Raw genomic sequence first — 25,207 nt, forward strand, 5'->3', positions numbered from 1 at the left:
CGAGGATTAGGCAGGGAGCAGTCCCAGTACGATGACAGCATCCAGCTTTTAGCCAAACCCCCCGCACACCACATCACCATCATCATCTGGCGCGGGAGGGTATTTTCGAGAAACGGATTTCGTCTCGTATAAAATCTCTCGTCTTTTAGTAGAAAAGAGGGGGGAAGCCTAACCACCAATCCCCGGGAGTCTAAGGAGGTTAGACTCCCGGTCTCCCGATCAACCACGAGGTGAGTCCTTTACTTATTTCGCGGCGTTTGCTGTCTGATGAAGGACAGGAGCGCCCGGCTGGTTACGCAGGCGCCGACCGGCACCTTGCGTTCAGACAGCCCTGCCATTTGCACAGATTATCATCTGAATATGAATAATTTAACTCGTGGTCACTTTCCCATCACCCGCGGGCTACACCCGGGACCCTATATTTGACGGAGGTGGCGGAGATTTAAATCCGATTAAGATTACGCTGTAAGGGAAACAACAAAAGAGTGACGTTTCTTCTTCTTCTCTCTTTGTTTAGCCCCCTGGATTGAGGGGCATGGCTGATCAAAGTTAGTGTCTGGCCTGTGAGATGGCAGATATCGATGCTTTTAGGGGCATTCATGATGGGTTTGTGAGAGAGGCGCTGAGGTTAAATCTCACAACCCCCAGTATATTAATATTATATCAACACAATATAATATACAGTTATAGCAAAATCTCAACAAAATAGTGCTCGGTCTATAATTCACCATATTCTCAAACGCATGTGTTATGCATCGGTATTGGAAATCCACGCTGTCGTGTGCGCAGTGAAATCACCGTCACTAGCTACAGATGGGAAATGCACGGACGAAATCCTGGCTGATCAGAGGAGGAGGGGGGTGGGTGGGTAGGGGGGATGCCAGGAGTCTGGGTAGTAAAACACGCACACTATGAATGGGCGTAGGCGATGTGCAGCCAGCCTGAGACAATCGTCTCTTCCGATTTTTTCTTCGCTCGTGTCCTTTGGCCATGCACCGCTCTCCCTGCTCTATCTCTCTCTCACGCTCCCGTGCCGTGTCGGGCATGACAAGCGCAACATAACTAGACCGGAACAATGCGTTTCGCTTGTTCTGGGGCCCTCCGTTTAACGCATGGCGTGATTTAATGTGACCGCTTTGTTGCGACCCAGACGTGTGTAGTAATGCAGCTTCCACTCATTGCTATCTTCTCATTGATATCTTCTTTTCATGCTTCTGTTTGCGGTCCGTATGGCGTTTTGGCGGATCCTAAACATAAAGCTGCTTTCACTCAGCGTGTATACATGTGAGCACGCCGCCTGCGCTCCTGCCAGCGCTGCAGGCTTTGTGCTATGACTCAGGGATGTATGCTGAAGCATGTGATGGGAATTGCTGCTCTGAGGTCACTCCGCCAGAGAAGAAAAGCGACGGGCAGAACTTGCACATCAGGAAAGACTTGATGCCTGGCTGCATTATCCTCGATCTTCTCTGCTGACTGCTCCTCTGCCCCACTTAACCCTTGTATGGTGTTCGGGTCTGTGAGACCCGTGTTCAGTTTTTTTCAAAAGAAAAATTAAACAATTAATTATTTTTTCACGTGTAAATGTGTTGTGTCTTTCCACTCACTCCACTTGATTATAACTGATTTATTTATAACATTTTATATAAAAGAAAAACGAGAAGCACATTAATTCATAAATGTGATCTAACAAAGGTAAAGGGAAAAAATTAACCATGTTTGCTGTTCATATGTCTTGTAATTGGGATGAAGTAAACATCTGTTGAGTAATTTAACATAAAATTGTTTGATAGTGTTAATTTGGAAAGCCAAAACTCTAGCGGGTCCACCAGACCCATGAACACTGGCTGAGTAACAAAAATACGAACACCACGCAAGGGTTAACCAGAGCCAGTCTACCATCCTCTCCCTCTCTCTTCATCTTTAGTCTCAGCTCCATGTCTCCGGGGCAGACTGTGCTGCTGCTGAGCTGGTGTTTGGCTGCTCCTGCTCCCAATACGCTGACCAGTACGACCTGCTCAAGAATTCATCTTCAGTTCATGTTATTATAAAGAGGAAGATTTCCGCTAATTAGTAGTCACGGGTTGCCTAATGTGATTGTAGAGGCTGTTTCTGGTGGATATATGAAGGACTATATCCATGCATCATGGGTTTATTATTGAGTAGTTTACACCTGTTTCTTCCTGGAGCTGTCGCCAGAGGAAACAGGAGACGTGACCTCATTCATGTGACAGCTCTCTGGTGATGCCACCACTGACTGGCAGTGGTATCTTAATGTAGGCCAACCCCCCATTTCTGTGAACATATAGCAAAAGACTTTGAGAATGAAAAGAATTTTCCTTAAAAGCCCAAGCAAATCATCGGCTCCTAATAATCAGGTTTTCTGTTCTTAGCTGTGATATGAAATATTGAAAGCCTGCTGTATCTGCGTTATTACAGAACCCGGGCATTATTATAGCTTGTAGCAAACAGACTGAACTCTTATTGCTTTTACTTAAAGATAAGACTTGTATTGTGTTCCTCTTAAGGATCACCGACTTGAAGGAAATTGACTCAGACAGCAAAAGAAAAAAAGTGTTGCAGAAATTCCAGACTTGCTACATCTATCACCCTGGTATATCCAAAAGCTTTCCTCAGACATCTCCTCTCTTTTTATGTCTGTCTGCATGTTTCCTTCTCTTTAGAACCATGAGAACCATTGATATAGATCTGTGACACAACACAACGTACCCATTATTTAATAGTGCACAGGGGAGCTCAAGCCTTGCCAGGTCGCTGATGAAAGGGGGAATGAAACAAGCGGTGCACGGTGAGCTCGGTCTCCATAAAGCTAATGGAATGAGCTGACAGACGGAATGAGAAACAGAAGATGGGATTATGTCTGGAAGACAGGTTGCAGTAACAAACAACCAGCAAAACACAACATGCCGTGAAGTTAAACAAGCAAACAAGCTGTTCCTTTTAAAATCGACCTTATCAGTGATTTTATTCCTTCTTATTTTTTGCAATTGCATAGCATGGACCACTGCCACATGCCGCATCATATAAGGAAAACACGCAACCTCCACCAATAGAAAGTCAACAAAAACCCCTACAGCTAGCTTTGGTGATGTTTCTACTTAATTTTATGGCAGACCATCACCTGGAAATTTTGTACAGCATTTTATGCTGGCATGCTTAGTGGATGTTGAATCTAAATATTTAATGGGCACAAGAAAGCATCAGCCTCATGGTAGCCCTAAACAAAAAGTCAGAGATTCTCCAGAGTCAGCTGGATTCATCATCCATGCGCCTCAAGAGTCTCCCCCAAATTCTGTGGTAATATTTGTAGACATACACATCATGGTGCCCACGGAGCCACAGCCAATCTGGCTAAAAATACAAGACTATGTAGGGACATCTCACAGGTTTGGTGGTTTGATCTCTGCCTCCTGCTACTTTGTATCCTTTTACTGGATATCAAAGCACCTCTAAAAACCTCTTCCAATCTATGTATGTATGTGTAATACCATATAAATACACACGCTTTAACTCTTTACCCCCTGAAAGTCTATTAAGAGCAACACTTGAAATGCTTTTCTGAACTGAGCAGCTTCTGTCATATTTCAGGCCTGCTTATAGAAGAAAATTACTGGGTGTGTATCAGAAATTAGTGAGGGTGGTCTCTACCTCTGCAGCTAACCTCGGAAAAGGCCGGAAACTGTCCTAATGGCAGTCAAACCACAGCTTTATTGATATATACTGAGGTGTCAAAAGCTGTCATTAAGGGTGCGGGGAAGGTCGTCAAATGTCGTCTTTATGGAGAAAAGAGTTAATGAAAAGCATCTGATGATTCATCATGGAGTCGCTTTTTAATTACTTTAACCAAAGTTGAACATTATTTTAGACACGGTCCATTTTAAGTTCTGTGGTTATACAACATCCACATATTGAGCTTCTTACACGAAGCGACTTACAGTTCCTTACTTACACGCATAGAGCTACAGTGAGCACTCAAAAGCGTCTTTTTATTTAGACATTCATTAGCAAATTTAATGAAATAATCAACTTTTTTTGACTTTCTAAGAACACATTGTGAGCGTTTCCCCACCTTATATATAAGCAGTCAAGCATTTATTTACTTTATTTTTAAAGTCCTTCAGTATGAGTAAAGCAGGGCTGCCCAATCCCAGTCCTCGAGAGCTACTATCCTGCAGCTTTTAGATGCATCCCTAATCCAACACAGCTGAATCAAATGGTTTGATTACCTCTTCAGCATGCCATCGTGTTTGGCAAAGGCCTGATAACAAGCCATTCATTTGATTCGGGTGTGTGGGAACAAGGATGCATCTAAAAGCTGCAGGACGGTAGCTCTCGAGGACTGGGATTGGGCACCCCTGGAGTAAAGTATCTTGTTGCACTAAGTAAAAGACAAAGAACAAATCCTGCACTCTGACTGACTCTGGGGGGTTGTGTTGTCTGCTCTGCTTGTTGTTCTTCACATTTACAACTTTGCATTTATGAAATCTGAATCATTTCAGCTGTCTCACATTAAATCCCCCCCCCCAAACACCACCACCACCACCTCCTCCAGTCCTCCAAGTATTGAAACACGCAGTATTTTCTGCCAAGCGTGCTGCTGTTGGACTGAATGTTCCCTGAAGTCTGTGTCCAACTTTATTGGCAACAACTGTGAGCCAAAATGAAATGTGGAGTTGCTGAACCAACCCCTGCTGCCGCTGTCCTGCACCTCATGCGGTGCAGCTGTATTCGGCGTGTCGTGCTCGGCTTGGGAAGGGGGTTGGGGTGCGTATGTGTGCACGGGACAGATTGGGAACAAGATGTCCAAAACACCCAACCGGTCCTTTCTAAATAAAATCTGTTGTCGAGTCAGTGGATTCATGCCCTGATGCGACTTCTCTGTGCCACGTTCAGGTTTTTCTGTACCGACGTGGTTTAGCCCAGCAGTGCTAATTGGGCTTAAAACCATTTTCTCTTCAGCTGACTGCACAGGAACTGCCCGTTCAGTACCACCTCTCAGCCCCCCTGAGGATAGAGTCCAGAAGCCCAATTCTATGAACTGCATGCGTCCTCAAACTGGGATTAAATAACTGGCTGTTTTGTCAGCGACAGAGAGACATTGTGTGAGGAAAATGAGCAGACGGGGGAGGGATTGTCTTAGAGAAATCAGACACAGACAAAAGAGAGAGAAAAAAAGAGGGAAGACAGACTTTATTACCTAACAGCATTCTTCTACGTTCGCCATGTAAAGTGAAGGCTGGTGTAGGGGTGAGAAGGTGAAGGGAAAAAGAGGAGGGAGACTGAGTGAAAGGCCAGGCAGGCTCTGAGGCTTGCTGATGAGTTGTTTGCATGGTGAGCTCGGGGATTTCAGGACGTGACAGTGCAGGATGGCATTTAAGATTCACTATTGATTCAGAGAGAGATTAAGGAGCAGACCCGTCACCGTCTTCCACTGTGCTGGGTTTGGATAAAATGAAGATGCTGGCACATATTGAGAAAACTGAAGCGATCTCTCACAGTCAGAGAGGAGGGTTCTACCAACGCTACAGGTCTGAGTGTTGTCTATCTGTTTGTTAACAGCTCCTTCTGTCTCACTGTTTGCTCTCAAACGGTGGTAAAAAACCTCGCCTTCACTTGACCACCCTTTCGCCCGCTCCTCCTGATGAACGGACTCTGTCACCTTCCACTTTTTCTTCTTTATTTCCCCGTCCTCTCCAGCAGCTTTCTCCTTTCATTTCTTTTGGCGCTGCCCTCTTCACCCTTTTTAAAACTCTCCCCCTTTTCTTTTCCCTCTTCAATATCCTGTCCTTTCTTTCTTTTCTTTGCCCTGACCAATTCTCTTTCTGTATCCCTGCCCCTTTTCTCAGCCCCCTTAGAGCCACCCCCCCCCCCGCGCTCCTTTCTCCCCCTGCTTCCAACCCCCATTCGCCCTCTCTCCTTCTGTGCTCACTCTTCTTCTCCTGGCCTGTGTTGGCAAAGTGGCAGAAGGAGGCGGTTGGAGGCTGAGCTAGCTGCATTAGCCCCATACATTATTCATGTGCCCTGCAGTCTGTGTGGGTCCAGGTCCTCCTCTGCCTTGTCTGAGGGACACATGGGCCTCGTGAAAGAGCTCTGTGTGTGGGACACAGGGCCCGATGGAGGAGCTACATGATGGGACTATCAGCTCCTTGATTTCTGCTCCCTCTTGTAGAAGAAAGCAACAAAGAATGAGCGTTTACATCATAGATCAACATTCAAGTGCAGAATAAAGTGGTTTCCTTAGATGAGAGCAAGAATGTTTATCCAGTGTTTTCTCCTAATTCAAATTTCTCCTTGTACACATCAAAGCCCTTCATTTCCACTGAAAACCAGAGTCTGGCTTAGGTTTCCAACATATCTGCCCTGATGTTCACATGAAAGACTTGTCCCCTTTTAATATCGGCCAAGATCGCTGTTTGCCTGGCAGTGGTTCTCTCTCCAGCTCATCGGGATTCACAGGCTGTCCTCTCTGCTTTTAGAGCACACCCAGTTAACTGAACTGTTAACTGAACTGGGCTGTATGAAATTTTAATTTAGACAACCAGACGGAGATGGAGTGCCTCCTCTCTCCATCGCCATGAGCTTTTGAGGCTGTGGAGGAGCAGTGGATGAGAGCGAGAGAGCCTCTGGGACTAGAGGAGGAGCCTTTTTGGAAAACCACAACCAGATACTTGTTTCATGCTCACATCTGCTTTGCCTGACACACTTATGTGTTAACAAGAAAGTATACTGACTACTTGATTAGAATTCACTTTCTTTTAATGAACAGGTTAAAAATTGAGCTAATAGAGGTTAATCAGTCCCAGAAACCGGTTGTTTCCTGCTTCATTCTAATTATAAACTTGTCACGTGGATGTGTTTTGACAGGTTTTCCTGATAGTGTTCTGCTCTGCACAGGTGGTGTAGCTCCAGATTGGCATCGGCCCTGATGATCGCAACAACCCCTCTCCACCTCTTTTCAACCTACCCAGAGCTGATGTCTCAGAGGGCGAGGGGGTATGTTTGTTCCGGAGTCTTGAAGAGACAAGCTACATCACGGTGAGTCACGCACTCTCTGAGTCTTCAGTGAAAATGTGAAACACCGGGCTGTTTGCTTTCTCTCCTTTTTTCGAGAACTATGAGGGAAGTGCAGTCACAGTGTATTTCCTCTTGGATCTGCTAGACTAGCTTTACTAGTAAAGCTGCAAATGTGAGCTGCAGTTGATGATGGCCAAGATAGTAAACTCGTTGCTCCAGTGCTTAGGTTGTGTACAGTATGTATATAAAAAGTGCTGCCCACAGAGACTGTCACTGGAGATGACTACCTGACTCTGCAAGGGCAATGAAGGTGAGAGAAAGAGGGAGAAAATGAACGACAGAAGAGAGGAAGAATCATCTCACCCAGCACTTGAACGTGCACGTATTTGCCCATCCATACACCTGCACGTTTAACACATAGTGAATGTTTCTTCCAGTGATCAAAGGGGGAGCAGATGTAATACTAAGTGCACTTGGTTCCTCGTGTGCATTTGTCTACTACCTACTCTCACTCAGTCTTCTTCATCCATGTTTATCTGGCTCTATCCGGATAAGCAGGAGGTGCTAAAGTGACACCCTGACCAGTGCGGGCTTGTGCAGAGCGAGTACCTCTAATCCTCTTAAAGGACAAACCTACACTGCATGTTTTACTACCATTAAGGAGGGCTAGTCAGCGCTGGCCTCCATTCAGCAGAGACACTGAAGCAGAGGTGGGTGAATGTGAAGAAAAAGACAAATTCTATCCCATAGATGTACTTTTACACACAGTAGTAGTGCTTAATATCTACCGTTTACAGCACAACATGCATTGTTTTTACATAACTCAGAAGTACTGTGAGGTAATTCCTACTTTAATGACTCATCCTTCCTCATTTATTGGACACAGGCATGTTTTTAAAATGCTAGGAACAAGTGTGGCAGACGGCCAGAGCCCTGCCTCTTTTAAGCTCTTCACAGAACTGTTGGCATGCAGCAGTTTGATCCATATTTCCGAAGGCCGGTCAGACCGAGCACTTGGATTGGTTTCCCCCAGGCCAAGGTATGGATCATTAAGTTTCAGGAGGGCATTCATCATCGTTAGCCAAACAGATCAGATCTAGGTCACTGCTTTTCCCGTCCCTGCCAAATTTTCCCCTTTGTTTTCCCTCTTTCAGTGGGTGAAACCGCCCAGCATGGCCACAAACAGCAGATGAAGTATATCACGAGGGAGTATCTGCTGAAAACAAAACTCAGCATAACTTAATTCCCCTTCATGCCGCAAATAAAGGCTGTCAAGTAATTATCAGGCGCTCTACAAGCCTCTTCCAGCTGCAGAGTATTGATTGGCTGAAAGAAACAAAACCCTTTTGAGGGGCGTAGTAAGTCTTGAGATTTGGTTTGCGTTCAGTCGAACTCCCCAGGGTTAAAATGAGCCCTCCATCGCTCTTTATGTCCTCACCACTGCCTTGTTTAAGGGGCAAGCTCAGCAGAAAATGTACAGCTGCAGAGTGGTGGTGTTGTGAACGTTCATACTGGGGCATACTTGTGAGTCCTTTTATTGTGTGATGATGCAGTTGTTGTTGTTTTTGAGAATCAGGTCATTTCGCCATGTTTTGCTGCTCATGCTGACTAAACTCCACCCCTTTCTCTCACAGCCTTTTTTTTTTTTTGCTTTCTGCTCACACATCTGATTATTCATAGTGTTCGAGGCAGGCTGCATGCGGTGCATATAAAAAAGGGCCTAGATGCAAATGTAGCTGGAGCACAATTCTCGCACTGATTGCACAGTCCAAAAAAGACAGAACTGAGCTCTGAGCTCAGTTTCATTTATTCCAACCAAATCCTTTCATCTTCCTCCCACGTTTCCCTGTTCCTCTGCGTGTTCATGCACTTTTCTCTCTTTGTCGCTTCAGATAAATGGAGGAGCAGGAGCGATGCAGGAGCAGGTCTCCGGCTCGGAGGGCCAGTCGGGTGCAGCAGGTGGTGGGGACAATAATACGACGCACTCGAGAGTCTCTTAGCAGGTACGGAATTAAAAGGAGTCTGAGCTGAGGGGGAAGATGTTTTTGTGGTGAAATCAGTGCAAAGGTGTTTAGAGGGTGGATTTTGATGGGAAGAAACTGAGTATGACAGAGTTTTAAAAAAATATATGCTTATATGCTAAAAACAACTAAACAATGTGTAAAGAGTGGAAGAGGAACTTTAAGCACGTCTAAGCCTGGTGCCAGATTCTTGAGTGACACAAAAATGAAAAATGTGGGAAGTGCAGGTGTGTATTTGTTCAGCATGCTGAGGAAATTTACTGACTCATTGTGAGTTAGCAATAGCTAAAAAAAAGGGTAAACAGCACGTGGAAAACAAAAAGAGGCAAAAACTGAAGAAGAAGCTGCCTTTCTCAACCTGTTATGGACGCACTAAGACACAAACACAAACCAAACCTCCTCCCTACACCCACACACTGAGCCACATAGCTAAGTACATATTCAAACCCGAACTGCCTGACTGTCCCTCTCTCATACACAAACTTGTCCCACAGCAAACCACAAATATGTTTTCAAGAATCCTTCATATTTGGCTGTCCGCTAAGACTCATTCTCAGCAATGAACGCGTTGCTGAGAAATCCCAGTAAACTTCCTCCTGGGAATTCCTGGCGAGAAGCATATTCGTAATCGTCCCCGAGGGGAATTTCGGTTCACAAATAGTTGTCATCACTGTCATCGCACATCATAAATAAACGACAAGCATACATTAAATGCAATCATGAAGAGAGCTGCAAATGCACTGAAAGTCCGCAGTTAAAAACTGTGTACTACCCTGGCCTGCAGCTTGTTTAGCAATCCAACAGCTGACAGAACAAATGATCTCATATATTTATTTGCTTTAGTCCTCCCCAGCCTTCTCATATGACTTGTGTTGAAGCTTTGCATAAAGAGGGTGTTGAAGGCCTGCCAGAGAGACCTTTGCCCTGTGACGGGGTCTTAGTTACCAAAACACAGCGAAGATCTATCAAGTTGGTGCAAATGATCTTTCACAATATTCTCCCGGCCTGTTTTTGTTAATCATGTTGAGGTTGTAAAACGCACAGATCACACCAAAACCTAAACCGATTCAATAAAAGTGTCAATGTCTGATGTGCCTTTGTGAAAACGTCAGACATTTTTTCATTCAAAAGTAAACCTATTTCCAGGGTGCATTCAAGCCAAGGATGTATGTTAATCTGTTGGTGTCATTTAATCAGTGTTAATAACAGATACAGCTTCTGAAAGGTGATTATATGATACTTTTCTCTAATTAGTTATAAATTAAGTGTATTTAATAATAGTGAACAGACAACAACATGTCACCTTGAATTCTATATCATTTTGAGATTCACTTTGGTTCATTTTGACCTTCCATTGCCTTGAAAATGTTCAAGGTTAAAGGTTCAAGGTAAATGTACACCACAGTAGTTATTGTGACTTGAATAAATGCTGTTATTTTACACCAGTAAAGTGAACTTAGCATGCTTTTCCATTATCTTTGGTTATATATATCCTCTTATGATGGTTAATGTTCATTTAGACAAGTTTCTAAATAAAGAGGTTAAATAGAGAGTATTCCTGACCTGAATGATCAAAACACTCGATTTTAGAAAGTTTCTTTCTACTGCAGCTCTCGGTGTGGGTGTAGCAATCCCACTTTTGTGAGGAACAGCCAATCAGAAGAAAGTTGACTTAACTGTAGAGAAGCTAAAATAAGTTGTCTTCAGACAGTGAGTGAAATGAGAGGCTGCATATGGCCTAAAATATATACAAGCTGTCTGAACTGTGGAGCCGGAAATACTGTGTGACACCGCAGAGAAGGTTCGCTTTACAGGATTTCTGTGCTACGTTTTAATCAGCAGTCACTGTGGAACAAATAAGAAACGTGATCTGGAAGAGCAAAAAGTAAACTTTCTCCTCTTTGAATACACTACTTGAATACATAGTATCTCTTCATGGCTGTCGTCGCCTCCAGTTGGATAACCCATCACCCTGTCTGACTTCCTCAGAGAGCGGTTGCTAGGCGATGGGAGGTCGCAGCGCTCCAACAGTCTGTCCAATCAGAACTTCCAGGCCAAGCTGACATTGCAGATTACCAGGGACCCGGTCCTGGACAGCAGCACTGGACATGGCTTCACCCTCACCACAAACGCACCCCTGCTGGTCAGGGACATCGCCACAGGTACATCGGCCGTGCAGTGGCTGTGAGTTAGCGTTACCAAATTGCCACCTGCTTTATGCAATTTTCGCTGCATGCAGCAAGCATATTTACACTTTACCACTCTCTCTCTATCTCTCTCACACACACATAACACGCACACACACATTCCTGGCATTCAGGCCCCGGGGCACGGTGCCAGAGAAGCCACGAAAACAACAGAGCCACCTGCTCATCCTTTCTAAATTCAATCACTTTTCATTTATGCAACTTTGATGGGGGATAGAGAGACTGATAAAGAGAGACAGAGTGCAGGGGGGAGAGAGGGAGAGATGCTGATCCATTACTTTATGTCTATCCTGTAAAATAAGCTGATAAATGCAGTGAGGAGGGTCCCACCCTGCCACTAGTGCTGTAGCTGCTGCCAAGGAAAAGGAGAGACGAATGAGATAGGGAGAGTGAAGTGATAACAGAAGACAAGATTTAATTGAGAGAGAAGATGCCAGCAGGAAGACCCAGAGGGAAATACACAACCAAAGTGCAAACATGGCTAAAGAAAGCAAAGTAATGAGCGTGAAAGTGTACAGAAAGTAGAGAGGGGATGAACAGTTGGTGACACTTAGGGATTGGGAATAGTCAGAGAGGCCATGTTGGTAGATGCTGAAGGAAAGTGAAGGATGATGAAGTAGGGTAGAAAGAGGAAGAGGAGGAATCGCTATTATGAAAGCTTAACAGGAGGGGACTTTGGCTTTTGGGTGTGTGTGTTTATGTGCAAAAGCTTGCCATGCTGTACGGCTTGCCTTCAGTGGGTCACAAATCAGGGACAGACGGGGCTTTGCCAGGCAGACTGGGTGTGTGAAAATTTGTGGGTGCATGTGTTTACGTGCACAGATGCTCAGCGTGTCTGTGTGCTTGTGTGTTAGAGTAAGCTGAAACTGCTGTGCCTCAGTCGTGCTCGCTTGCCTGAAGACAAATGAGTATAAATAGCTACAGAAAGCAGAGCCGAGCCGGGCTGGAAGACACCCAGAATAACCTTAACCCTTCACGTCCCGGAGAGCTCAGCCGAACGCTGTTGAGTCAGCCATATTGAACAAGCACGTGTGTCATTCTGTGTGTGTGTGTGTGTGTGTGTGTGTGTGTGTGTGTGTGTGTGTGTGTGCGTGTGTGTTTCCCTTTGTCTCCACGTACGCAGCTGTGGGTTTTTTTGTTTTATGCAAGCACTCACTCTTTTCATTGTGTGAATTTGTGCATCTGTGTGTGTGTGTTGATGGGAATGCGTGTGTTTAGGAAGTCCTGCAGATGGGATACTATTCCCAGGGGACCAGGTGCTGCAGATTAATGATACAGCGATGGAGGATTTGAGTGAAGAGCAGGTGGAAAATGTCTTAAGGTGAGGAGATCCATCTATCTATCTACAGTTGTGGTCAGAAGTTTCCATGCACTCATCATGGGCATGAATCTCAGGGTAATTTGGGGCTTTTAATATTTTATTTGAACTTTTCTTTTTCCAGGGTTGAATTAATGCCTTTAAAGACTTTTGAAAGCAAGAATTGGGTGCAAAAAATCGAATTTATTTTCCATTTTTCTAAATCACACAGGATCAGTGGTATCCACACAGGCTCAAATATATAGCCCAACTAATATTTGGTTAAATGTCCCTTCTGCAACTTGTACTTCAACGAGATGCTTTAGGTATCAATCCACAATCTTCTGGCATGATTCTGGATATTTGACCAGTCTTTTTGGTAGAGTTAATATAAATGGTCTGGTTTCCCTTCCAAAACTACTTTTGAAGTGTTTGGCTTGTCTATGTGGGAAGCTGCCTCTTTCTTGGTCGCCACCCTCTCAGTTCAAGGTGTTTCAGCAGTTATCAGTTCAAGATTGAGCCTTGGGTCTTGGGTTTTTCCTGAACATCCTCACCAATTTCCTCTTGTTTGAGAGGGACAGTTTGGGTCTTCTTCCAGAACAAAGTGGTGACACATCTCAATAATTTGTACTTATGATCGATGATTGTTTAGAAATCTTTCCAGCTTGTGTAAATCTCAAATTCTCCTTCTTAGAAAACTGTAGATTTAAGGGACTGTATGTATATAATTCAGCCTGTATGTGTACTTTCGATTATGTGTAAATTAGAGAAAATTCAAAATAAATTCTATTCTCGTTTTTCACAGTCATTAAAGAAATCAATGACAATTATTTCAGTTGTTTTCTGGGATTTTGACGCTGATTCATGTGTGACTGCGGGTGTAGAAGGCTTAGTGAGTTAGCGGTAGAGGTCAGAGCAGAAGATGCTGACTTAATAGCTGAGCAGAAAGGTTATGATCCCTCCTCCGTCTGTGTGAATGAATGCTTCTTCTCTGTGTTCAGGAACTTGGAGGATTGTATCAATGTGACTATCCTGCGGCACATGACAGTGAGTACAAAGAAGACATTAATGAGCTCCTCACTACACAGTCTGTATGCCATCGCTCATTTAAACATAAGCTGTCTGTGTGCTCCCAAGCATGTGACTCTTAGCTTGCCTCTTCTGACTGGATTAAGCACTTTACATTGTGCTGTGATGTATGTATCGACCGTCTGAGTACAGCTCTGAATGTTTGCATTTTAAAGCCTGCTGGCGTCAGTGTTACTCATGTGTGTCTTAGCCCATGCTTCATCCTTCATGTACAGTAATGGTGCTGATGTGTGTGTGTGCTACAGAATCCCAAGTCATCCATTATGTCAGCAGAGAAGAGAGCTCGTCTGAGGAGTAATCCAGTTAAAGTGCGCTTTGCAGAGGAGGTGGTGGTCAATGGGCACACTCAGGTGAGAAAACCTTATCTGATACAGAAGGAGGCTGCCAAACAAAAAACAAGCATTTACTGTAAGGCTACAAGCAGCAGTCAATTCACAGTTTTCCACATAATGAAATATTCTTCATTAGGGCTTATGGGCTAACATTTCTTGCAATCATTTAATATTTGATCTTTTCTCATCTGATATCGATTATGTCTGACCACATCTCTCACTTCTTTCCACCAGGGAAACTCTCTTCTCTTCCTGCCCAATGTTCTGAAAGTCTATTTAGAGAACGGACAGACCAAGGCTTTCAAGTTCGACAACAACACCACCGTCAAGGTATGTAATAAACAGGATTACCGGCCTAGTTAGAAAGTTTTACCCGAAAAGAGCATTTAGAGCTTTTACTTGGTGGCTTCATTGAGTGGCTCCATCGTATAGTACGTTACACGTTCGCCTAACCAGCAAAAGGGGGTGTGATCCTGGGGCAGGAGGAATGGGGCAAATCCATCCAGGGTTATGTTAGAAATGGCCATATCAAACACGCAAAATTACCTGCTCTGGAAGCCCTCGTGAATAGGAGAACAGCTGAAAGTAGCTCGCTCATCGGCCTGATGGACTTGTTTATCTTTTGATAGATATAGTAACTAAGTGACCCAAGAGATGCCTACATCATTCATGGTTGACATTTTTATTACATAACAGCAGTGTGCCCCAGTAATAAGAAGCCTGACAACAGCTATTTTTTGCGTAGTCTTGAGAAATAGTTCTTCTGGGTTTATAAAGGTCTTTCAAAGTTTACCTTTGGACTTTTTCACTCATATTCAGTCTAGTCCTTGTGTCTTTACACACAACAGAAAATTTGGAATAGACCAATTTCAAATTTGAATTTCAATCTATGAGAAGATAACACAGTTTGACTGGCATAAAATAGTATTTTTGCACCAACAAAAAAAACAATTAGCCAAAACCAAGGCATATCTCACCATGGTGTGCAGTGTGCCCTTAAAGAAACTGAGGAAACAGGGTCTTAATCTACTCTTCACTGTAGCCTCATCAGAAATGGTCTCAGTAGAAGGATGGCCTCCCCAGAGCGTGGACCTCAACAATATTGAAGCAGTGAGGGATCATTTTGACAGAAAACTGAGTAAAATGAAGCCAACATCCAAAGAACAGCTTTGAATGTTTTTCAAGGAGCCTGGAGAACTGAAGACTACTTAAACAAATTACAGGAAGGCCTACCTAAGAGATTTCAGGCTATGGTGAAGAATAAGGGTGGTCACACCAAATACTGACTTTCAAGCTCATTAGAACTGTATAAACTCTATTGTTGCCCTATATATGGTATGTTTCATGTATGTTTGCATACATAACAATAAATTGCTGCACCTACTTACCATTTTCCTTGCAACATATACAGAAATGACTCAAGACGGTCCTCTTATGAGCCAATAAAAAGCCCACACAGTTTCTTAAAACCACCACGAGACTGAGCACACAGGTGAATGTAGCTGTGAGATGCTTGGTAGGACCAGGTGGGACTATTTTGAAATTAAGTGCACCAGAAGCTAAGGTATGATTTCCCCCAAAGGTGTCACAGTGTGGGTTGGCTATAACAGTTGTAGTTCATTGGGAGATACTGTTTCTGAAAAAGAAAATTATGAAAAGGTCAGTAAGTCACCATCAGTAGGTACATGCTTCTGTCTTTATGAGCAGGGTATTATTTTTACAGCAGCTTTTGTATTTCTGTTTGTTTTCCCAGCTGAAGCAAATCTGAGACAGGGAATCAGCTTTGTCCCTTTGCCCTCAGTGGAGTGGGACGAAACATGTTTGTCTAAGAGGTGTGAGCTGTTGGTTTTTTTTGTCATTCCAGGACATTGTTCTGACTCTGAAGGATAAGCTGTCCATCCGGGCCATCGAGTACTTCGCCCTGGTGCTAGAGCAACAGTACAGCATCACCAAACTGCTGCTACTGCATGAAGATGAGCTCATTCAGAGGGTGAAGGAAAAGAATCCATGTGGAGATATCTCGTAGATATGTATGAAGATTAAATGCTACAACTTTCCACCTCTATCTTTTGTCTTCACCAGGTGGTGCAAAAGAAAGACTCCCACGATTACAGGTGTCTGTTCAGGGTTTGTTTCATCCCCAGAGACCCAGGAGACCTACTGCAGGATGACCCCTCTGCCTTTGAGTACTTCTTTTTACAGGTCAGAGAAGCTTTATTTGTTGTCACCATTACGGTCATGCATTGTTTATCTCAGAGACTTTTGCTCTGAATTATTTCGCAATTAGACTTTGGTCCTTTCTCTGCGTATGTACAGAAAATAAAATTTTGTACCCACTTTATGCTGAGTGTGCTCTGAAATTCTTCGAAAATATTGCAAAAGTAGCTCTGAAGTCAACATGCAGCCCCTCCTTATAGCTTCATGGCCTTATCCCTATAACACGTTGCTCACATTCTTTAGTCCTTCTTTTGTACAAAGCAGTTACATACTTGCTCTGATGATGCTAAGTCTTGATATTGTTACATGTGGCCTGTGCGTGTTTTTGTTGCTCACTAAAGCAGTGGAGAGTGCCGCTTATGTCATGCCAATTTACTGTTTCATTGTCTTCGCCGATTGTGTTTTCCCTGTCAGTGTCAGGTCGCTGGTTTACTTACAGATATGCTGATGAGCTACGTGCTTTGCAATGTCTGACATGCAGAGTATGCTGGGACAAAAATCAGGTCACTGTAAGGTGCGTGTGTATTATGTAATACTAAAACTGTGATTCTTTCTGCCTGCAGAGTGTTGGCGATGTGCTACGGGAGCGTTTCGCGGTGGAGATGAAGTGCAACACTGCACTCCGCCTGGCAGCCCTGCACATGCATGAGAGACTAGATAGTTGTGGACAGACCAGAACCTCAGTCAAGAGTATTACGTGAGTCATACGCGTGGGAGAGTTTCCGTTTAGGGGTCACACTAGTAGGACACTGTAATTGTGGTACTTCTCATTATAGGTTTTGAGTAATAGGGCCTTGACATTTTTTCACTGCTGCAATTACTGTGATTTGTCTAGGATGAGGCAGCTCACTAAATGCCTAATCTATTAATGTGATGGGAGAGGTTTAGTGGGTGTGTGGAGGATATTTGCCCCATTACTTGAGAGTGGAAGTGTCTCAAAATGCAAAGCAAACATCCATTTTTTCTAAGGATTGCGGCCTGGTTGTCATACATTGTTGTACATTGTATATATTGTAGTACAGAGCAGTTATCTGTACATTTCTATACTTATCCCACAAGTTATAATTGTGAAGACAACTTGCAATTAATGGGGCTGAAAGCTGAACTATGACTGTTTAGTAATATCTACTGGTAGTTTTTTTTTTTTTTTTGGTTTGTTTTTTTAAAGAAATAAAGCTCAGTGAAATTTCTGAATTTAACTTCCGATATTAAGTGTATCTTTGTCCTTACATTACAACCTCTTTTCACTTTTCATGCATTTCTTTGTAACATTTTATTCACTGAGTACTTTCATGCCTCTGCAAATGTGGCGTTGACAGGAAGGAGTTCGGCTTGGACAGCTTCATCTCTCCTACGCTGCTGGGCAACATGAGAGAGAAGGACCTGAGGAAAGCCATTAGCTACCACCTCAAAAAGATCCAGTCCCTGCTAGAGCCACGCCAGAAGGTAAATGGATAAGTGGAAGGAAAATGTGAGAGGTGTAAAGAGACACATAGTGACAGCAGTGACTTCAGGCTACGTTTTAGCTGAGATGTATGAGGACTGCTAATCTTCCTAAGGTTTAAAGCGGTATATGGAAGAACAGCAGCTTGGAGGAAAAATAGATGTTGAGTAGGAGGCTAATTAAAAAGGTGAATAGTCAGTATCAGGCTTGGGTAATGCCACCCACCGCCTTTTTTGTCTGTCTTGCTCATACTGTATATCTTCTCTGTGGTGTTATAGGTAATATCTGCCAATCAGGCTCGTTTGGCCTACCTCACTCAGCTGGGAGAGCTCATTTCTTATGGGGGACGGTCGTACACAGCCACAATGATGGTAAGGGCTAAAGGCCTCATGTAAATTGGTGGATCCATTTGCTAAACGATGGAAATTGCAACCAATTAAAATGACTGCAACACTTATTTCCTTTCTTCCTTCTCCTTCCAGCTTCAGGACAGGGAAGTGCTGGTCACGCTGCTGGTGGGAGCCAAGTATGGGATGAGTCAGGTCATCAACCACAAGCTCAACGTGATCTCTACGCTGGTCGAGTTCAGCAGCATCAGCCGAGTGGAGCTGCTCACGGAGTCGGACAAAGTCAGCTTGCTGCGCATCTCGCTGCATGACATGAAGGTGAGGGGGCCTTAGGTGGGATATACATGTTCATCGAGTTGCAAGGCTGTATTATTCGTAAACATATAGACGTGGCACAGATGTTCATTCACCACACTATATTCATGAACATGACACTAAATATAGGTCAAGCATTCTTTCTCTACTATACATGCGATATATAACAGTATACAGCCTAAGGCTAGCTATATATAATGTTAATTCATGAATGAAAAGGTGACTGTCTCTCCTTCTTTCTCCCACTCCATCGCTTTCCCCCTCTTACCCTTTGGCTTTAAACACTACTACTTTACCTTTTTTCTGCAATACCCTCCCCCTCTCAGCCATTTGCCTTACTGATGGACTCTCTGGCAGCCAAAGACTTAGGGTGTCTGCTGGGAGGCTACTGCAAACTCCTGGTGGATCCCAATGTCAACGTCTTCCGTCTGGGGCGCCCAAAAGTGAGGGTGCACCGGATTCCTGCTGAAGAAGGTGTGTGTGGGAGGTTCGCCGTAATAGAGGGCGTGTGCTATGAATCCCTATCAAGTGAGCAAAAACTGTTTCACTTAAAACGTATGACTTTCTGGCTTTGGCCTTTTTGATAGCCTTTTTTTCACCTCACATGTTTATTTATGTCACCATCCAGTACGGATACGGATAAAAAAAAAAGATAAGATGTCTTTTTTTTTTTTTTACTATCAAAAATTAAATATTATTCTCCTTTATGAATGCACTAACACAGCTTTCGCAATGCTTGTCTGGTGTTTGTGCACTTTCTGGGTTTTATTAGGTTATGTGTCTCGCTGCTGCAGTGACTCAGACGACTCAACAGACGAGGATGACCCGATGGATTCTCAGAATTACAAACGCCCAGACCCAGCAAGTCAGGACTGGGAAGAGAGGAGAAGAGAGGAGGAAGAGAAGAGGAGAGAGGAAGAAAGAAAAGAGAGAGAGGAGCACAAAGGCAAACAGGAAGTGAGGATAATAGTGACAACAGAAGGTAAAGGAAATGAGAGTCCAGATGAAGGAGGAGCAACAGGAAGTGGTCTGCATAAATTCAGTGTTATGGATGAAGAAATGAACCTGGACTCTTCCTGGTACCACACTGACCTGCGAGTCACCAGCAGCTTCTCCAGCTTGTCCAGCAGTTCCTTGAGCACTGCACTTGAGGAGAGCAGTGCTGCCAGCAAATCCAAATCTCGCCTTCACGGGCCGCACGTAGGCGAGGATGTTCCAAGTTTTGATGTTCACCACCCCTACCTCCTGGAGCCAAAACGCCATCAAGGGCCACGTAGACCCACTAACCTCAATTACCGTGGGAATGACAACTCTTGCCTCTGCTTTGCTGACCTCTCCAAGTCTGACTTCCTACCAAGCCCGCCTGGGGCTACCAGTGATGACGATGATGACGATGAAGAGGAGGAAGATCGGGGCGCTGAGACACTTAGACGTATTTCTAAGATTCCTAGTTCAAGAGATTTGAGAATGATTGACAGCATACCCTTTCAAAGATCACCTATTAAAAGAAAGAAAAAGACCCCTCCCAAAGTCCCAGTAAGAACAAGTTCAATTCCTGGGAGCAAAGCAGGAAAGGCTGAGAACCGTCTATCAAAGGATGAAGACAGCATGTTTCTGACACCTTCACCCAACCCCAAGCCGAATCTTTTGGTCAAAGACAATGTCTCAGACTCTGAGGATGAGTTTTTCGATGCACAAGAGAGATTTACTCCTCCAGTTCCTGATCTCTCAGGTTTGTTTACAGCATGCTTGATAACTTAGTCCCTTGATGGTATATTTATCTGTGTACTGGTGACATGTGACAGCACTGTGACTACGATATGTTGAAAGGAGACGGGACAATTGTGAGAAGATGTGTGTCGGTCCATTAATACCTGTCTTTCTGTTGTTTTCATTTCATTTTTCTCATTCTCTCACAGATGCAGAGCTGGCTGACCGACGCAATGCTAATCGTTTGAGTGGAACCTGGAACAGTCTTCCAGCTGTCTCGCGGAAAGAGCCGTCATCTCCACTTGCCAATAAAAGCCAATCCTATAAAGCCAAGAAAGAAGCGGATACACTTAAAGCCCCTTCGAATCAACTCAACAACCAGCAAGGCAGTCCTTCAAAGCCATCACAGAAACCTGATGTTAAGGTCAAACCACCATTGGCACCGAAACCACAGCTGCCTCCCAAACCTCAGATCATTCCTCCCAAGTCTCCCCAGCATGGGAGATCATATGCCCAATGCAATGGAGATGCCTCTGGACGTTTGTCGTCGGAACTCCTTGAAATGGAGCCGGACACCATGGAGTTCAAGTCGGTCACATCAGGTGGATTGCCTATGTCGTCATCCTTGATCACAGCAGTGCGATATAGCAAGCAATCACTATCACAAGATGAAGAAAAGACAAAAAGACAGGAAAGCAGCACAAAACAAAGTAAAGATCTAGAAAATGGAGCGCGTGCTGTTTCCAAAAAAGAAAAATACATTCCTGATGAATCGCAAATTCCTGAAGCTGAGGGGAAAACCAGTGGAACTGACCTGCTAACAAAGAGGCCAGCAAGCCTAACCCCAATCACTCGCTCTAATTCAGGAACTAAGCTAACAATACCCCCTCCAGTGCCTCCCAAACCCACTTCACCAAGCAATCTTCACCCCTTATCGCTACCTGCCAGCTCTCCCGTCTCTCCTACTGATCCAAGCAAAGGGATCTGTAAGGATGGCGTCAGTACTCCAAATGGAATTCACCCTTGGAGCAGTCGTAATGGGAGCATCCAGTCAGGACCTAGAAGGGTCTCTCTGAGCCACGAGAGCCTTTCACCCAAAAATACAGATGCACCTCTTACAGTTACCACCTCGCTGACCTCAACCAATTCTAAAGGGGGCCTAGAAAGCAGAGAATCTGGCAGATCTGGTTCAGGATCTGACCTGAGAACCAGCTCCTCCAGTCTAGGAGGCAGGCTACCTGCCTCAGCCCTGAGAGGGAAGATTCAGGCCCTTCCTTGGTACATGACCCGTTCCCAGGAGATATTAGGAACTCTGGACTATCCGTCCACTAGTTCCATCAATGGCGACACATCTGGATTTGGCTCTGGTTTGTCTGTAGCCAGTGGCTTATCAGACCTAAACAAAACTCCTGTCAAGGACAAAGAGAGTGTGCCCTCAAAATCAGGAATCAAAGGGACCATTTTAGATGATGGAGCTGAAGTTGTCATAGCAACAATCAAAGAGGCCCAAGAATTGTCGGCACACATGAAAAAGGCCAGTGGAACAAACGGCTCCCACCCTAATCTAAGTTTTAGAGAAAATATTGCACGTAGCAGCAGCGTTTCATCAGAGCAGCCTCAATCGCGGTCTCACTCAGCAGTCGGGTTGGGAGGTGTGTCCAGCATGGAGATTGGAGGTGACTCACCGACCTCCTCACTGGCAGACAGCACTCCTCCACAGCAACACCGGGAGGCTTGTGGCTGCCGCACTGTTTACGCCAACTGTTTCAGCGGAGACACAGAGGATGGCGTTAGCTTTGATGATGAGCTCACAGTTTATGAGTTCTCCCGTCGCATACGCCCCAAACCTGTCCAGCCGGCACCTGCCCCATCTCCTACAACAACACCCTCTCTCAAACCCAATATTCTTTCACTGCTGAGGGACAACCCTCGCCCGCTGTCTACTTTCTCTACGACCTCTTCTGAACTCAGTCCTCTTGTTTCGTGTCCAGTTTCACCCACAACCTCATTCGGCGGCTCGCTTCGTTCCCTAACTAACAAGAATTATGGTGGGCTGAAAGGCGGCTTTGCCTCTCTGCGTCACGATATAGATCAGCTTCTTTTGGTCTTAGAACGAGGTGCACCTGAGCAAACAGAGCAAACATCATGCCAAGATGCAAAGCAAGATAGCACAAAGTTAAAAGTAGGGCCTGATCTAAATCATAATGGAACCGAAGACAGCCCTGCCCCAGAAGCAAGCCTAAAGTGTAATAGGATGACACCTGCTACCATGACAGAGGCCGAGAGGAGTCTTCTTCAGGCTGAGGCTCGACGGTTAGCATCTGGATGTCAACGAGCCACGCGGGTAGGCTGGGCGCCCGATGAAGCCCTGCGTTCTTTATCCAATAGTTTTAGTGCCCTGGTACAGCTGTCGGCAGCCTGTCTGCAAACAAACCCTTGCACTGGTTGTGACATGTGCCATAATACAAATCTGGTTCAAAAAGTTGAGGACAATGATGGCCAAGAGGCCATGGACAAGCTGAAAGAGATAGTGGGGCTGTATCGGGAGTTTGTTGGGGCTGTTGAGACAGCTGGAACTGGCGCTGGGGCAGTGGGTAGGAGCGGGGGCGTCAATGGGACCGTACAGGGTCAGGGAGAGGGCGACGGGGTAAGGCTGCTAGCCAAACGATGCACTGTGCTCATCTCGTCTGTATTCGCACTCACTCAGCTCTTCCGGACACCCACGGTAGAGCCCTCGGACACACCCGGACATGTACCTCTAAACTTTTGATCTGTGAACTTTTACCCACTAATAACGCACTGACTCTAGAGGTGAAGACAAGAAGAAGCAGCACAGAGCTATCTGGTGTGTAACGCTTGTGTTCTTGTACAGTAAGTGCCATGCACACCACACCACAGCACACACATCACACACACACCCACATTGAAACACAAACACCAAACACACCCCTAAAACGAAGCGATGTCACTTCGTTGCTAAACCTCTCCTTGGACGCATACGGACTATGCATTTGTACATATGAATTTTATAATTATCTCATAATTCTCTTATTTTATGATACAATATGTGTATGTATGTAATGATGAATTACCCATGTATGTATTTATGTATTTATTTTTACAATATTTGCACCATGATCTGTGACTGGCAGGTCTCTGGTGAGGAAAAAAAGAACTATGGATGTCACTGGAACTTTTTTTTTTTCCCCTCCCCTTTGAGACAGTATTACGTTATCTTTTTGCTGCTTTAAATATTGCTCCACTCCACAAGGTGTAATCTGTAAATTGTCATTTTCTACGTTTATGATTACGGTACATTTACTGACAAACTACAGGAACTATTCTGTATCTCACTTGCGAAATATAGTAATAAACTGATTTGTTTTATATGTGCAGGTTTTGCACCTTTGTAAGGATTTAGTTTTTCAACATTACAGTCACAACTATACCATTACACAGCAGGGAGAGCACTTTTGACTGTTACAGATTGCACCTTTTTTTGAGACATGTACCCTTGTGTAAACTGTTTTTCTGCCCCTTCCCGGTCCATACCTGACTTTGTGTGAATGCTTCCTGGATATAACCCCATTACCCAATCGTATGCAGTATTATAATATTACTCTAGTTTTCATCCAAAGGACACTACATACAGTATATATTTTCTGGGAATGTGTGGGTGAGGTCCACCCAAACAGGGGACCTTATTTATGTAGTTTTTTGTTTTTTTTTGACGAGGCACAAGAGTGACTGTTAAACTCTATCCAGATGTAGCAAAGATCCAAAGTCTTAAAACACTGAGCCACAACTGTTCCCTGCCAATGTTTCGTCTTTGGGTGCACCACTTTATTAACTGAGTACTGACTGATGGATGGGCTGATGGTCAATGCTGGGGTCAGAACTGTAGATATACATTTATATTTCTGTGTCCTATTCTGTCCCTACTTTAGTTTATGGCTATGCAAACATAAACCCCTCAACCCCCCCACATACTCTGTTGTTTTTTGCGCTAACATTAAAAACAAACAGCAGCTGCATTATGTTTGCTTGAATATAATGGATGCTTTCTTTGTTTGGAATGTTGGTTTTTGTCTTGTTTCTGGAAAACTTTCTGCATTAAGGAATGCAACATTTTGCAAGGTTGCATGGCATTAGCATTTTGTCAATATAAAGACTTCTGTCTATACTGATGTCTGTGAACTTTCAGTAAAAGGACTACGTTGCTCAATCGGTTTGCTGATGTACAGTGTTCACTTATCAGCTCCTCCATATCACATGACGCCATCCGATTTGAAGGATTTACTCGAGCCACCTACAAACAACAGGAAGCTAATTAAGCCAAATCAGTCAGCGGTTGCTTATTCAAATATGATAAGGGGATTAGCTGAAATAAAGACTGCTTAAGTGCTGAGAAACAGCTGGTGAGGGGAAAGGTAGTGTATTTAATCTTCCAGACTGATGACTGAGGGAAATTTTGTTAAGGTAGTTGTGCAGCCATCACCATGCTAACGTCAAGACGTTGTGTCTCAGGAGGGTCTCCTGTTGTTCATTAGGCTGGCTCCATCAGTAAAGAGTGCCTGTGTCACTAACTCTTTCCCGTACGGGAACATTGTATGAACAGCATTTCATAGTCAGAGAGTCCACTGTGTTTCTACAGAAGCAGCCACTTTTCCATCCCCACATAAAACATGAAGTTAGTGTACCAAGAAATGTATTGTTTGGGAATAAATGAAACACTGACCTTAATAATGCTGTCTTGAATATTTGGGAACTGTGTGTACTTTCATTTACCAACAAGCAATTCATGAAGCTCCATTCACAAATATCGAGTGTTATTTATGAGATCATAAGAGATATCACTGCACACCGATATTCAACCCCATGGTGAATATTTCACTTCAGCAGATAAACTAATATTTATGAATCTCATAGCCTCTGTACCATCTTTACGCTCCAACTCCAAAAGTCTTGGGTCACCCCTTATTTCTTTATATGTTGCAAGGAAAACTGTAAATTGGTGCAACAATTTATTGAAATGTATGTAAAGATACATGAAACATACAGCATAAAATGCAAAAACTGAGTTTGCACAATTCTAGTGAACTTGAAAGTCAACATTTGGTGTGACCACCTTCATTCTTCACCATAGTGTGAACTCTCTTAGTAGAGTAAATTCTTTAAGTAGTGTTCAGGAATGGT

General features: G+C 44.1%; 1 protein-coding gene across 3 annotated transcripts; it reads left to right on the forward strand.

The window, feature by feature from the left end:
* Window positions 1-199: 199 nt before the first annotated feature.
* frmpd1b (FERM and PDZ domain containing 1b) lies at window positions 200-24,748 on the forward strand. Of its 3 annotated transcripts, none has more exons than XM_085478578.1 (17): window positions 200-230; window positions 6,913-7,053; window positions 8,925-9,035; window positions 11,043-11,215; window positions 12,479-12,581; window positions 13,559-13,604; window positions 13,892-13,996; window positions 14,213-14,308; window positions 15,843-15,968; window positions 16,061-16,180; window positions 16,759-16,892; window positions 17,515-17,641; window positions 17,918-18,010; window positions 18,122-18,304; window positions 18,628-18,829; window positions 19,074-20,033; window positions 20,221-24,748. In XM_085478578.1, exons 3-17 carry the CDS (start codon window positions 8,929-8,931, stop codon window positions 22,779-22,781), a joined length of 5,136 nt encoding a protein of 1,711 aa, XP_085334704.1. In that variant the 5' UTR covers window positions 200-230; window positions 6,913-7,053; window positions 8,925-8,928; the 3' UTR covers window positions 22,782-24,748. The 3 variants fall into 3 exon arrangements, with proteins under 3 accessions (XP_085334704.1, XP_085334706.1, XP_085334705.1); XM_085478580.1 differs by having other exon boundaries at window positions 18,628-18,775; XM_085478579.1 differs by lacking the exon at window positions 200-230 and having other exon boundaries at window positions 6,239-7,053.
* The last annotated feature ends 459 nt before the right edge of the window (window positions 24,749-25,207 follow it).

This window comes from Copadichromis virginalis, linkage group LG2, assembly GCF_057382275.1.
Source record: "Copadichromis virginalis isolate Kocher_CV1m ecotype Utaka linkage group LG2, C_Virginalis_male_GT1.1, whole genome shotgun sequence".
NCBI lineage: Eukaryota > Metazoa > Chordata > Actinopteri > Cichliformes > Cichlidae > Copadichromis > Copadichromis virginalis.